Source organism: Alligator sinensis, unplaced genomic scaffold (genome assembly GCF_000455745.1).
Source record: "Alligator sinensis unplaced genomic scaffold, ASM45574v1 scaffold1040_1, whole genome shotgun sequence".
Classification (NCBI taxonomy): domain Eukaryota; kingdom Metazoa; phylum Chordata; order Crocodylia; family Alligatoridae; genus Alligator; species Alligator sinensis.
In genome coordinates, this window is record NW_005843167.1 from 3,163 (window position 1) to 16,278 (window position 13,116).

The window sequence follows — 13,116 nt, forward strand, 5'->3', positions numbered from 1 at the left end:
ATAGGCTGAAAAAGGTACTGTTTGCAGGATTCATCTACATGTTCATTAATGTGCTTTTGCTACTGTGCATTAAATTTAGTACCTCTAATGTGAGGTACTAACTAAATGCACATTAGGCTAATGCACAATAGCGAAAGCACACACTTTAACGCACAGTAGCCTAACTTTACTGTGCATTAGCGTATTAGCACAGTTTTTACTGTGATGCTATAATGCGCAGTAAAACAGGCTACTGCTCATTACAGTGCATGTGTAGATGCACCCACAGGATCCTAATTCAAGCAATGCCACCTTCTAGTTTTAATACCTGGCTAAAAAACACTCAGACCAATAGCTAAAAGAGCCAGAGAGCCCTCTTCCTGAGGCAGACCTGATTACTGAACACTGTCAAGTGTATCAACTAATAGTAATTATCAATAGACATCTAGATTGCAAGGGTGTAGGAAACATGCTTCTAGTTTGTGACAAACAGGAGTTTAAGACCAGAACAGTGGGAGACAACTTGTATCAGGGTATCCCCTGCAGGTCCTATCACCTGCTATATGCAGTCCTATATATGCTTCATCCTGCAGATGACTTAGTATAACCTTGAAAAGGCTGGATATGTAAGGAGATGCTCAACCTTCAGACTGAAACCAAGCAGGCAGGTGCTCAGCAGATAGCAGTCTGCCTGGCTGGGAGACAGAGCCAGATGCACCTGATATCAGTTAATAATGGAGAAGCCATGAAAAGGGGTTTTTAAAAAAATCCAGAAAGGAGCACAGGGAGGAGAGGACAGAAGTGCTGGTGACAAGCAGTGGCAGAAAGACCCCTCTCCTATGGCCTGAAGGAAGGTAAGTTCTGAGCTGTTCACTTGCTTGCTTGTTTGCTTACCCTGGTTTAGGTTGATTTGTTTATTGGGACTGTGAAGCCTCTCAGAGGGGGAAAAAAAAACTGGTTTTGAAGGCCTGGATAGAACTGACTGACTTAGCCAAGGAAGCTGAAAGAGTGACCCACTTACACCCTTGTGCATCTTAGAGTTGCCAAGTCACTGTGACACATCTGTTTCTCAAAATACATCTGTTTCCGCTGTTGTTTGCCGCTGTATGTCCATGTTTCACTTTTTGGGGAAGGGGCAGGAAGGCAGATATGAAGATTAGATTATGGCCACTATGATCTCAGAACTAAGCAGAAGTAAAAGTGACCTTGCTCATCCTAAATGGATTGGGATTTGTTCATTTTATCATGACTGAGAGCACAAATGCCAACATTTCCAATACACTTCTTAAAATCTGAAGGGCGTCAAAACTGAAGTTTTTAAATGTTATCTACTTTTTGTGTAATAACTAAGACAGTTGAAAGCTAATCTCCTGTGGACTCCCACTACACTAAAAGCACTTAAACCCTCACTGTGAGCAAACAAAATAAATTATTTTCCAAACCTTATCCTGTGTTTGGTTACACTCAGACATACTGCAACTCACAGAGTGCATCCTTCCTACACGGACACTGTGAAAGTCACAAAAATGTTCCAGGAGTCCTCTTACAGTCAAAAATAGGTTTACTGGAATGTCTTTAGTTGCAGCTGTAAGCAGCAATACTGAAAACACTGAGCTTGTGCATCTCCATGACAGTACAGAACATTTCTTTGTTTGCAAAACCTAATTTTTTAAACATGAGAAAGTAGCATCCTTGCAATTATTTACAGAATGGTTAGACTGCCTCTAATGTAGTTCTCTTTACATACGTTCCCCCTCCTTCACTTTGATGAAACAACTGAGCTCCCTACTTTCAGCAACTGGCAGTAGGAAACTGCTTAAATTATAAATAACATCATTATTCCTTAGCTATATATACAAATAAAATGCATTGGCAAGTAGCTAGTTTCACACTGGGAATCCTGGAATACAGCAAAAAGTGTTTGGGGTTTTTAAACTTTAGGTTATAAAAATCAACAGTAGCATGTATTAGACCCAAAAAAGGTCATTTGGCAGTTCTCAAAATGCCCTTGTCAAAACTGGCTACTTGCCTCTTTTCCCTTCTTGAAAAAGAACACTTCAAAGCTATATACATATGTTTCATTTAAATTACACAGCAGTTTGTTTTTATCATCCCAAAGCTGCTTCCATTGAGATCTCCAGCCACCAAGTCAATTGTGGTATTTCAGGACTATGGGTACTGAAAGACACAATGAAACAAGTTTGTTAGAGAATATTTACAAACCTAACATCATTCATTGTCAAAGTCAGAGAGAATAAAAACAGTGTTCCTTAGTTAATCAAGGAATTTGCAAGTGAAAATTAGTTTCCTTATTCAGATTGCTTAAGTTAGCATCCTGTGTAAATTCTAGGCAGGAGACAGTAGTTCTTGCCATTTTTATCTACGTCCAACTCCCCAAAACAAACCAGATGGGACTTTCCATCAGTGTCTCTCCAGCCAGCATTCCAGCTGTTGGCTCTGCTCTCATGTCCCACATGTGCATGTTAGCCGGATAAGATGGTCCAAAAGGATAACAGGTTTTTGCTCACTGTCAGAAAGGGGCTCGGTATAAAGGTACATCTGTACCACTGTTCCTAACTCCAAGACCAATGTGGACTTTTGGAAGCTTCTTACAAATAACCATGCCACCCAACCCAAGGGTGGAGTGACTTTCCTGCCTTTAAGAACTATCCAATCATTATTTGTACTACCACAGTCCCCCTAAGGGTCCCCAATGTATTAGGAGTGGTCTGATCTTTGGGGCTTTCTTTCTAAAAATTGTACCTCCTTCTTAGTGCCTTTTTCTTGTCTAGCTTGCCAAAAAGTCATGAAAAAGGTCTGTGGGACAGGTGGGAAAGGAGCCCATCTCCAAGCCCCACTCAACTGGCCAAGCCTCCCTGCCAGAGATTATTTATATAAAACACCTTTTAAAAATAGATTCACACTAGGATGGACAAATTAAAACAAGTTACAGATTTTTCAACAACATTTGGAGAGAAAGATGGAGAACTCCAAAGGTCTCGGGTACTAACCCCACTCTTCAAACAAGCCAATCAGGAGGGAATAATTTCTCATTAACACAGGGCAGACCTCTTTCTGGCAAAGCGTAACATCACATGCATCTGTTTCTTTCCTCCCTGGTTATGGTTCTTAAATGAGCTGTTTAAATGAGAAATGATTCCCCTCTATATTCTTATAAATCTTGTGTAGAAGGGACAAAGCACAGGCTAAAGAAGCCTCTTGCCCAAATACTGGCTGCATGTCACAAACCTCCTTTAAAAAGGGAAGGACTTGAAGATTACTGGTGACTTCCCTTAGCAGCTGCCAATCAGGACCCAAGTTAACGAGTGTGAATTTTACAGAAAATAAAAGTATTTTCAAATGTGAAAAGACCCAGATACTCAGGGAAGAGTTGCTGATACTCACTGATTATGACTAGCAAAAGGACAACAGCAGCCAGACCAATGATGGCCTTCATCTGTAAGAGAAGCACAAATAAGCACAAGGGTTAACTTCTTCACATGAGACAGCTCTTCAGTTTGTCATAAATTAAAGTTTTCTGTTTTCCATGCATCACCTCTAGATGCTTTACCTGAGTGGTTTTTTTCCTATTTATATTTGAGGCAAGGTAAATGTTCTCGTTACAAAGAATACTGATGGAAAATAAAACGGTCTTTCTGCAGCAAGCTTCCTTGACAACACTACCTACCCCAGCTCTGTTTTTCCTTGGTTTAGAAGGCAGGCAAGCAGAGAAGAGCTTGGGACAAGGGAAGAAATTCAACAATATTGCTACAATAAAAATACTTATAGGTGTGACCACACCACCTTTCAATAAGGCACTAAAAATGTAGACTAGTTTCCCAGCACCAAGGTATTCAAACCTAGGTGCCCAAAGTAAGACTTGCCCAAATGCAAGTAGCTCAGTTTCCAAAGGTCTGAGAAAACTGGCTTGAGTTTAATGCCCACTTGATGTTCTTTGAGTCAATATTACCCTTGGAACCAAATCTTCTGCAGAGGGTTAAACCTGGGGTACTTCCCTGCAGTCCATCTTTTGCAGCAGAGATGGTGACACTGATGACTATCTGATCTGCAGTCAGGAATAGAGGCTACTGTTCATGTTCAAGAAACATAAGCAATGGGTAAATATAACCATTTGGGTAAGAACCGCCAATGTCTGCACTGCACAAAAGAAACCAGGACTAAAAGATCCACAATAAACCTGGAGATGTAGAAATGCTGCCAGATATTGGAATGCACAGCACTGTCGTCATTAACTGATAGAGCAGCCAGCCCAGACTGACAAAATCCACGTCTATGGGATATTCATGGGCCAAGGGTGTGTTTTATTAATTAAATATTTAAAATAGTTTCCAAGGACTCTGCACTGTATTGGAATCTCTTCACACAGCAGATGAGTACTAAGCCACTGAGACTTGGAAAAAGAAAACCTGGGAAATAGTCAAGGAACACTAAAAGTCTTGAGAGGCCCCAGAAGGCAAAGCAGCCCAAATACCACCATATACCATACAAATTTCACATTAACTCCTTTAATAAAACTGACTTACAGTTGAAAAAGTAGAGTATATGTGCTGGCTTGGGCTTTAAAAAAAAAAAAAAAAGCTCCAGAGTTGTTGCAGGTCTCAGCTGCAGGTGAGATGGGGGGTGGGAAATACTGCCCCTATCTTGTACTGCAATAAATCCACACTGCTGCACATGCAAATCAAGGCAAGGAAATTCAGCTGTGGCTACTCTACATCAATTATGGGAAAAGTGGTTGTGAGGTCCCCACACACCAGGGTAGGGAGCCTCTCTGGCAGGCATACCTAGATTCATAGATATAGGGTCGGAAGGGACCTCGCAGATCTTCTAGTCCGACCCCCTGCCCTGGACAGGAGAGAAAACTGGGCTCAAATGACCCCAGGTAGGTAATCGTCAAGATTCCTCTTAAAGACCCCCAAGGTAGGAGCCAGCACCACTTCCCTTGGAAGTTGGTTCCAGATCCTAGCCGCCCTGACTGTGAAGTAGTGCCTCCTGATGTCTAGTCTGAACCTACTCTCTAACAACTTATGGCCGTTATTCCTTGTTACTCTAGGAGGCGCTCGGGGGAACAAAGTCTCTCCCATTCCCTGCTGGTCCCCCCCCCAGTAAGTTTATAGACGGCCACCAGGTCCCCCCTCAGCTTTTTCTTGTGAAGGCTGCACAGGTTCAGGTCTCGTAGCCTCTCCTCATAGGGTCTGCCCTGCTGTCCCTGGATCATGTGAGTGGCCCTCCTTTGGACCCTCTCAATGCTGTCCGCATCCCTCCTGGAGTGCGGTACCCAGAACTGGACGCAGTACTCCAACTGCAGCCTGACCAGTGTCGCATAGAGGGGGAGGATCACCTCCTTGGCCCTGCTTGTGATGCATCTGGTGCTGTTAGCCCTACTGGCCGTGTCCACGCATTGGCGGCCCATGTTCATCTTGGAATCAGTAGTGACTCCAAGATCTCTTTCTGTCACTGTGCTTTCAAGAAGAGAGTTCCCCAGCCTGTAGGTATGCTGCTGGTTCTTACTGCCCAAGTGCAGCACCTTGCACTTGTAGTATTGAATCCCATCCTATTCTCATTTGCCCACCCCTGTAACCTGTAATCTCCATCCACTTCTCTCCCCCCAGACCTCCCCTCAACCAGCATGGTACCCCGACACAGATGATGCACAAGGTGCTGGAAACAATGATTAGGACAGTTATCCCTCCACGGCTGTGCTAACTTGTGCTAGGGCTGAACCATGCACAAATAGCCCCCAGACCGCCAGTCCAAGAATGAATTTATCTACCCTATTTACATTTTAAAGGAGTCTGCTTCAGGCCAACAGGCAAAACCAAGAGGTCTGAAAGGGATGGTGAATAGGATAAAGGCCTTGCTGACAAGCAGCAGGACATTTTCTACCCGCATATCAAAAGGAAAAGATTTTAAATTTTGGTGAATTTTCCTTTTCTATTCCTTAACACAAGCAGCACCGCTGGTTTTAAAATAGTCCCACAGGACAATTCCATTCACCTATACTGTCCTGCAGACATGAGAATCCATGGATCACTTGGATTTTGGCCAGTAAAGGAAACTAATGCAGACATCTCAGTTGGCCAATAGCTCTATTTGACTAGCTGTGAGTGTTATTAATATTGTGAATATGCACAGTACTCTAAGATGTAGTGCAAGTTTAACGTTAGAAGTATATTGGAGCAAGGAGCCATCTACACTGGCTAACTTGTAATGACATGCAACTCTCGTTCTGAGTTTCAGATCACTGCAATTTCAAGATGACAAAACACTGGGATAAGTGATGTACAACCCCTCCCCAGTAATGCACTAATTTTACTTACTAGAGCACTTAGCTTGACCGAGACACCATTCTTTTTTGATTGGATTGTTGACTTTGTTAGTAAAAATTGATCAAATGATTGAGACCTGCAGATGCCTTATAAAATTACACTAAACTCAATTACTGTTATGAAAACAGTGCCTGGCTTATTTGCATTGCTTGGTTATTTAGTAAATAGTACTTTGTTCTTCTCTGGTATCTTTCATTAAGAGATTGCAAAGCCCTTTATAAAAACTGCTCCTGTAGGCTTCATAATCCCCCTGTAAACAGTTATTTATATTGACATTGTTGGAATTCCTTTCCCCCAATTGCCTCTCCTAAAGATGTACCTATTTCAGTACCTCATTAAGCTAGTCAATCCTACTGTACTTAGTACGGTCAGAGTAACAAGAAACTATGTTGGCTAAAGCATAATGTTCAATATGGAGCAAAGATTAGCTGCCCCAAGTACAGAGTGCTTGTTTTTAGCCAAGCAAAGACTACTTAGAGTTGTATGCTGGTATGGAGAATTTCTGCCAGCCTCACTTTTGGATGCAAGACAGGGATGGCTGCAATACAAGACACTAAATCTACAAACTAAATATGAACCTGAGTCCCTGCCAAGCTGCCATGGTGACCCTCTCAGTTAGGCCATGTTTGAAGAACTTGCATTACAAAATCCATTCCTTTCCCCTCTCTACTCACCTTGCAACCTCGCCACCACATCTGCCTTCGAAGCTGCTTTGCTCTGTTGCTGAAAGCTGTTGCATTGTCCGATAAACTTTCTGTGGCACACAGAGAAATGAATTAAAAAACAAAATGAAACAGACGCACTTACCCCCTTGGTAACACAAGTACATAAGAAAAGAGTTATTCAGTTCCACAAACTTATTTTTTAAACCATAAGCTAGGCAACCAAGGAACAACTACTCACAGAGCAATTCTGCATAGCTCTATAGGAATCCAACATTCATTTCATCAGAAGAGAACATTATAAATGTAGTAGAATCTTGTCAATTCTTACTAGTACTAAGTAGTACAATACGTCGATAGAACATATTGTACTAGTTAGTAAATGAACACACAACTGAAGGAAAAAAGGTTACTGCAAGACAAAATGGTCTTTATTAGTTTGAATAAAAGTAATTTAATTGTAGCAAATACCTTCAACATTCTAAAAATGAAAAAGAAAACTGTTGGAAGTCTTAGCAATACAAGTCTTGCCTGCAGCGTTCTACTATTAAGTCTTCCCTGAGACAAAAAGCAAGACTGACAATAAGCATTTAGTGAGAATTGTCAGCTGTGCAGAACAGCAAAGCAAGGATTAGAGGGGCTCTACTGAAGCGCAAGCCAAATGACAGGGGTTCCAAGTAGACCACAGCATAAAAGATCTATTATAACCAAAGTCCTCAACACAAAAAGTTACTTGGCTCAAGAAGGGAGCATTAAACAAATTTAAGTTGCAATATCCAATTATACTTGAAAAAAAGAGAAGAAAAGAAAAAAGGAAAGAAAGAAATTTAAAAAAGGCAAAAGTAGTGCTACAAGTCACCTGCTCAAAGCAGCAATTTAAGGGGAATATATAAATCAAGGTGCATCAAGAGAGCAGTCAAAGTGATGGGAGACTTACCCTCTTAGGAAATGATGATACTAAATTGGGAGGTGATGCAAACACTGGGAAGGACAGAGAAATAATACAAAGGGACCTACAGAGGTTAAAAATATGGACAGGATATAAAATGAGGTTTAAGTTGGATAAATGCAAAGCCAATACAACAGTGGACAGCTAATCTGAAACACAGCTGTTCAATGGAGAAAGATGCTGTTTCATTGTTCCTGCCTTCGCTGAGACTAGAGGTAGGAGGAGAGAGCAAGAACTTACCATTCCAATTAAGGGACAAGAAAAAAGGGAAAAAGCACTAAGGACCACACCCGCAAAAGCGCTTAAGATGGAAATAGATGCCAGTGGGATTTCAGAAGCTGGCAGTGCTTTTGTACATCCCAGTGCCCTCATATCTACATTTCTGAGTGCCTAACACCCATTGTAAATGTGGCCTGGAGTCAGATATTAGGACCCTAACAGCATTTCTGTTTGGACTTCTGGTGTGATAATATATAAAACACAGGACAAAGCTCAGGACACCAGCGGTCTGCAAAAAAATCAGGGGAATTTGAGGCTGGAGAAAGTAATTTATGAGGTAGGATTAGAGAGTAAGCTCTAGGTTAGTAAGTAACTAAAAGCCAGGATAGGAAAAGCTACGTACACCAAAAGGAAGGAATTTAGGCAGAAAAGAAAGCAAAGGGGATACAAGTGGAAAGAAGAAAATTTAGACAGTAAGCTGCCAGATAGTAAGAGCTATTGGCCTGGACAGTAGATTTCCTGAGAGATTTGGAGACAGTGATTTGTCTAGAGTAGGGTGCTAAACAAAACAAGCCTCAAAAGGGCCTTAAAGAAAACGGATGAGATGATTTATCAGATGTTTTGTCTCTACGATTTATAGGATTTACTGTAATGAAATGGAATCAAATAAGAGGGCCAGAGAGACCACGGGTGAGGTAGACAGCAAATTGGCCACATTCACCTCAGTAAAGATGACTTTCAATACTTTTCCTAAAGTCATTATCGTTTGAATACCCAGAGGAATGTATTACTGCACAGGACTCACAAGTTACGCTGGGAAGAAGGGAAGGCACGAAAAGGAAATAGTACTGTAACAGTATTAAGTGCTCGTACCTGATTTATCCTGAAGGTCATCCAGTCTCTCGCCCCTTTCAATCACCTTCGTGATGTTCTCTTGCATGACATCAATGACTTCATCCACCTGGTTCTGTACACTGGATAAAAAAAATAAAGCCATCATAAATTACACAAAGCCAACAAAAACAAGTGCTACGAGGATACTGTCCTATATTGGTGCCTCTCAGAAAGCCGGTCGCACTGAAAGAATGATGGGCAGTTCACCAATGAGGCAGATACAGGCAAAAAGGGAAAGATCATTGGGGCATTTGGGAAAGGGCTAAGTCTTAGCATTGCACGTGGCCTGCAAAGCACATCTCAGAACAGGGTATGTCCCTTCCTTTTCCTCTTTTTAAATGCTCCATTACTCTTTCATTCTCATCCCAAGCTAAGGCCAAGGGAAAGCTGGAGAACAACTCTATGGATAACACCACATCTTGGTCCATAGAGTCAATGGTGTTCTCCCCCCCGAGAGAATTTTAGCACTGTATTCAGAGAAAAAGGAGCTTCAGTAGTGTTTTTCTGCTCTCACAATTTCACTTTTCTAATCCAGCTTTAGCTCTCATAGCATGAACGCTTCCATCTCATATACAAGTTCGGTTTTACTGCATCAGACTTCCCATCTCCTTCAGGACTCACTTCAGAATGAGGACAGTTATGGACGTATTGCAGAGTCTTACACATGAGATATTTCAAAGGACTTCAGAAGCACACTGGAAATCAGTGAGAGAGGTATGTCCATATAATTTTTGTCTGCCTGTCAAATGACAGCAGAACAGAGGTAGACCTGAATGCATTCTCCACATAGGAATAGTTTTTGAAAAACTCATTGCTGAGGAGTTTAAATTAAATTCACTATATTTTCAGCATTGCTGGGCTACTGCCATTCTAGAGGGACTAGGGAAGACCAATTAAGTGCTGTCCTCTAAAGATACTGTCAACAGCACCAAAAAGCCTCAGATGGGGGCCTTTCTGTTGTAGAGTGATTTAACTCAGCTGCATCTTTTCTAAGGTGCCAAATTTCAGCACAGGGATTTCAAAATAGCCTAGAAATGAAGTGAAAAGTGTTTTCTCAAGGAAGTCTAAAGCCATACTGAAAAGAACTGGGCAGCCAAGTATGAACCAAATGAAGTAAATTAGGATAAACTAAGATTCTAGCTTCTGAACTTCACATTAAAGGTTATGCAACGATATAGGTAGTCACTTTCCAGTAGCCTAGACCACAGCCCTGTGCTACTGCAAACGCACAGATTAAATGATGGTCACTGCTCCATAAAATAGGATTCTAAATCCACATGTAATGTAGAATAAAATAGAATTCTTTAACTGAAAAAAAAAAAACAACCCTGCTACATTCTGGTTTATATTTGAAGTCAATGCATTTTTATATTTACAGGAGGTGGAAAGTGGTAACAGCTGGGAGAGCCTAGAATATAATATATCATTTGACATGTATTGGCCTTTCAGAACAAGGGCAGGAAGAGTTGTCTCCAAGAAAGACAAATTTAAGCACAGAACGAAACAAATGTAAAGTGTTCTGGCCTCTCAGCTCAGCTTCAAATATCTAGCTCAGTTTCTTTGATTTCTTTGTGTGGATTTAATATAATTTCAAATACAATGAATGTGCATATTTTGCAAAAGATGGGTATAACTATAAAGAAAAGAACAGTATGCATCCAACATTACTGGATGTATCAGGTACTAATGCATCAGGATTCTGTGCAGCCCCTAGTAGTGGGGAAAGTGGACAACCCTGCTATAGGAAATGCTGCCTCTAGTTGAAACTGACCTAGTTCTAAGTCTTCAATGACTTAATTGTCTTGTTTTCAATCCTCATAACATATTCATTCTAACCAGTAGTAGATAATACAGTGTGGGTGTTCATGTGAAAGGTATCCATATGGACATCTAATTATCAAATCTAAACTTCAAAAATAATAAGAAGCTTTGCCATTCCGTAGCACAAGTACAACCTAAAAGGGATATAAAGTATACAAGATACAGATAGAGCAGTTTCCATTTAACTCACCAAGGCATGAATGGCTTATAAGTAGAAATGCAACCATTACAAATGGAACATGCCCCGGGTTTGGCTAGGACAGTCCCGGATTTCATAGGCCATGCCAGCATCCTGGCCGGTTAGTGAAATACGAAGCAAAAGTCCTGGATTGGTGCTATCCCGCCTGCCCATGCCCAGCCTGGCCCCTCCTGAGCAGCAGCTGGAGACTGAGGGGGCAGAGGGCAAGAGGGCTACCTAACTGCCCCCTCCAATTTAATTTCCTTTTCTGTGGAAGTGGCAGGTTGATAAATTCAAGACAAACATTCAAGAATTAGATTCTACATCTGGAAAACTGTATCAAATTTGTAGTTTTCCATATATAGAACCTAATTATTGGGGGGGGGGGGTAAAATCTTATAATCAGGGGTGTCTTATATTTGAGAAAATGTGGCAATTCCTACATGTGTTCAAATACCATTGGAAGCAAAACTGCTGTTACTGATCCAAGAAAAAAGTCATTAAAACCAAAATAAATAAATCCGAATGTTCCTACATATGTTTTCAAGCCATTAATGAAAAACTGCACAAAAGGAATAGCCATACGTCATGATTAGTTAAAAAGTGAGGGCTATACTTTTATCTTGTAATTTCAACTAGGCTTTATAAAACCACTGCAGCTCTGTTCCTGTAATACATGTCATCATCAGAACCTACTCCTGCAAACTCCTAGCTTAATATTCAACTGAAGAGGACATTTTCCCCTATATATACAGATGAAAATAACACAAAAATGAGAAACTGACCTTTCCTGTAGCTTATCAGCATGAAGTGTTCAATCCTCCCCATCCACCCAAAATCTTCAGCTGCTACTCTTGCCTTTCTATATCTAAGACAAGCAGTTGTCTTTAATGCTGCAGACCAAGATGCTCAAAAGTTTTTTTGTGAAAGGTCCCTCAAAAGAAAATCACATGCAACTCAACCAGGGCAAACCTAACATTTTTTAACCTGACTTGTGAACAAAACATGGCAGTGGCAGAACTTTCTGTTACTTTAAACGAACTAAGTCAGCCCATCATAACCATTTCCAGTGAATCAATTTACTTCTTCCCTTACCCTGGTATGCTGAAGCTATTCAAGCGCTGGCAAAGGTGCTAATCTTACACTGCCTACACCGGATGTACACACCCAAATCCCCAAATCATTACATCTGTGATTCACTACCAATGGCTAACTGAAAAGGTGTCATAATAATGAAGTGTAGGTGATGGGATCTTTCCTCTGCATGCCATGGACAAACCTAATTCAAAAGACAATTACTGTTTCCAAGCATAAGAAATTAAAAAACAGAAAGAGGTGCTGGGGGAGAGGCGGAAGGCTGGCTGCCCAAAAGCCTTCTGCTCAGACTTCCAGGACCTTTTCAACGGCAGTTTCACATGCAAAAGGCTGATGAAAGCAGGTCTACTTTTTACTTTGCTTTTCAGTATAAGGCTATTCTTAAAAATTAGGTCACTGGCTTAAAAGTCCTCCCAATGACAGTTTCTCCAGCAAGTTTTCTTAGTATAAACCACTAGCAGAAATGTACAGAGGATGCAATATGAGTAACTCTGCATATTAAGAGTCAAACAAGGTAGAACTATGAGCAGATGTTCAAAGGAAACCCCACCAGGTACACAACAGCTGTTTTACTTATAACCTTTGGAAATGGTCTGCAGATATTAGATGGCTACCTAGCTCAGACCAAGTTACACACTTCAGACCTTAATGTCCCAGTATCCTTGGATTACAGCTAAGAGCTACAGGCCATATGCTATGTATTCTTATTATTTAGCTATAGCATACAGATATTAAGTTCACCTGGTACACAAGTGTAACAAAAAAGGTTGCACCCCAAAGAGCTTATGACCTATATAAATAAAAGATAATTCTTCCTTTCTTCCATGCTTTAACATCCCCTTTTACAGTTAGGGATCAGAAAGATTAAATGGCTTGCCTAGGTTCACATAGAGAGCCTGAGCTCACCAAAGAATCAAACCCAAACCTTCTGGATCCCAGTACACTGCCTTAACCATAGAACCAGCCTGCCTC

General features: G+C 41.0%; 1 protein-coding gene across 2 annotated transcripts in view; it reads right to left on the reverse strand.

The window, feature by feature from the left end:
* Positions 1 to 1,499: 1,499 nt before the first annotated feature.
* VAMP4 (vesicle associated membrane protein 4) overlaps positions 1,500 to 13,116 on the reverse strand; it is a 24,067-nt gene continuing 12,450 nt past the window's right edge. For both annotated transcript variants that reach the window (XM_025194180.1, XM_006037756.3), the window contains 4 exons: positions 9,030 to 9,130; positions 7,001 to 7,080; positions 3,385 to 3,436; positions 1,500 to 2,157 (listed from right to left, as the gene is read on the reverse strand). In XM_025194180.1, the coding sequence (XP_025049965.1) occupies positions 2,129 to 2,157; positions 3,385 to 3,436; positions 7,001 to 7,080; positions 9,030 to 9,130 (262 nt within the window). In that variant the 3' untranslated portion in view covers positions 1,500 to 2,128. The remainder of the gene's footprint in view (positions 2,158 to 3,384; positions 3,437 to 7,000; positions 7,081 to 9,029; positions 9,131 to 13,116) is intronic.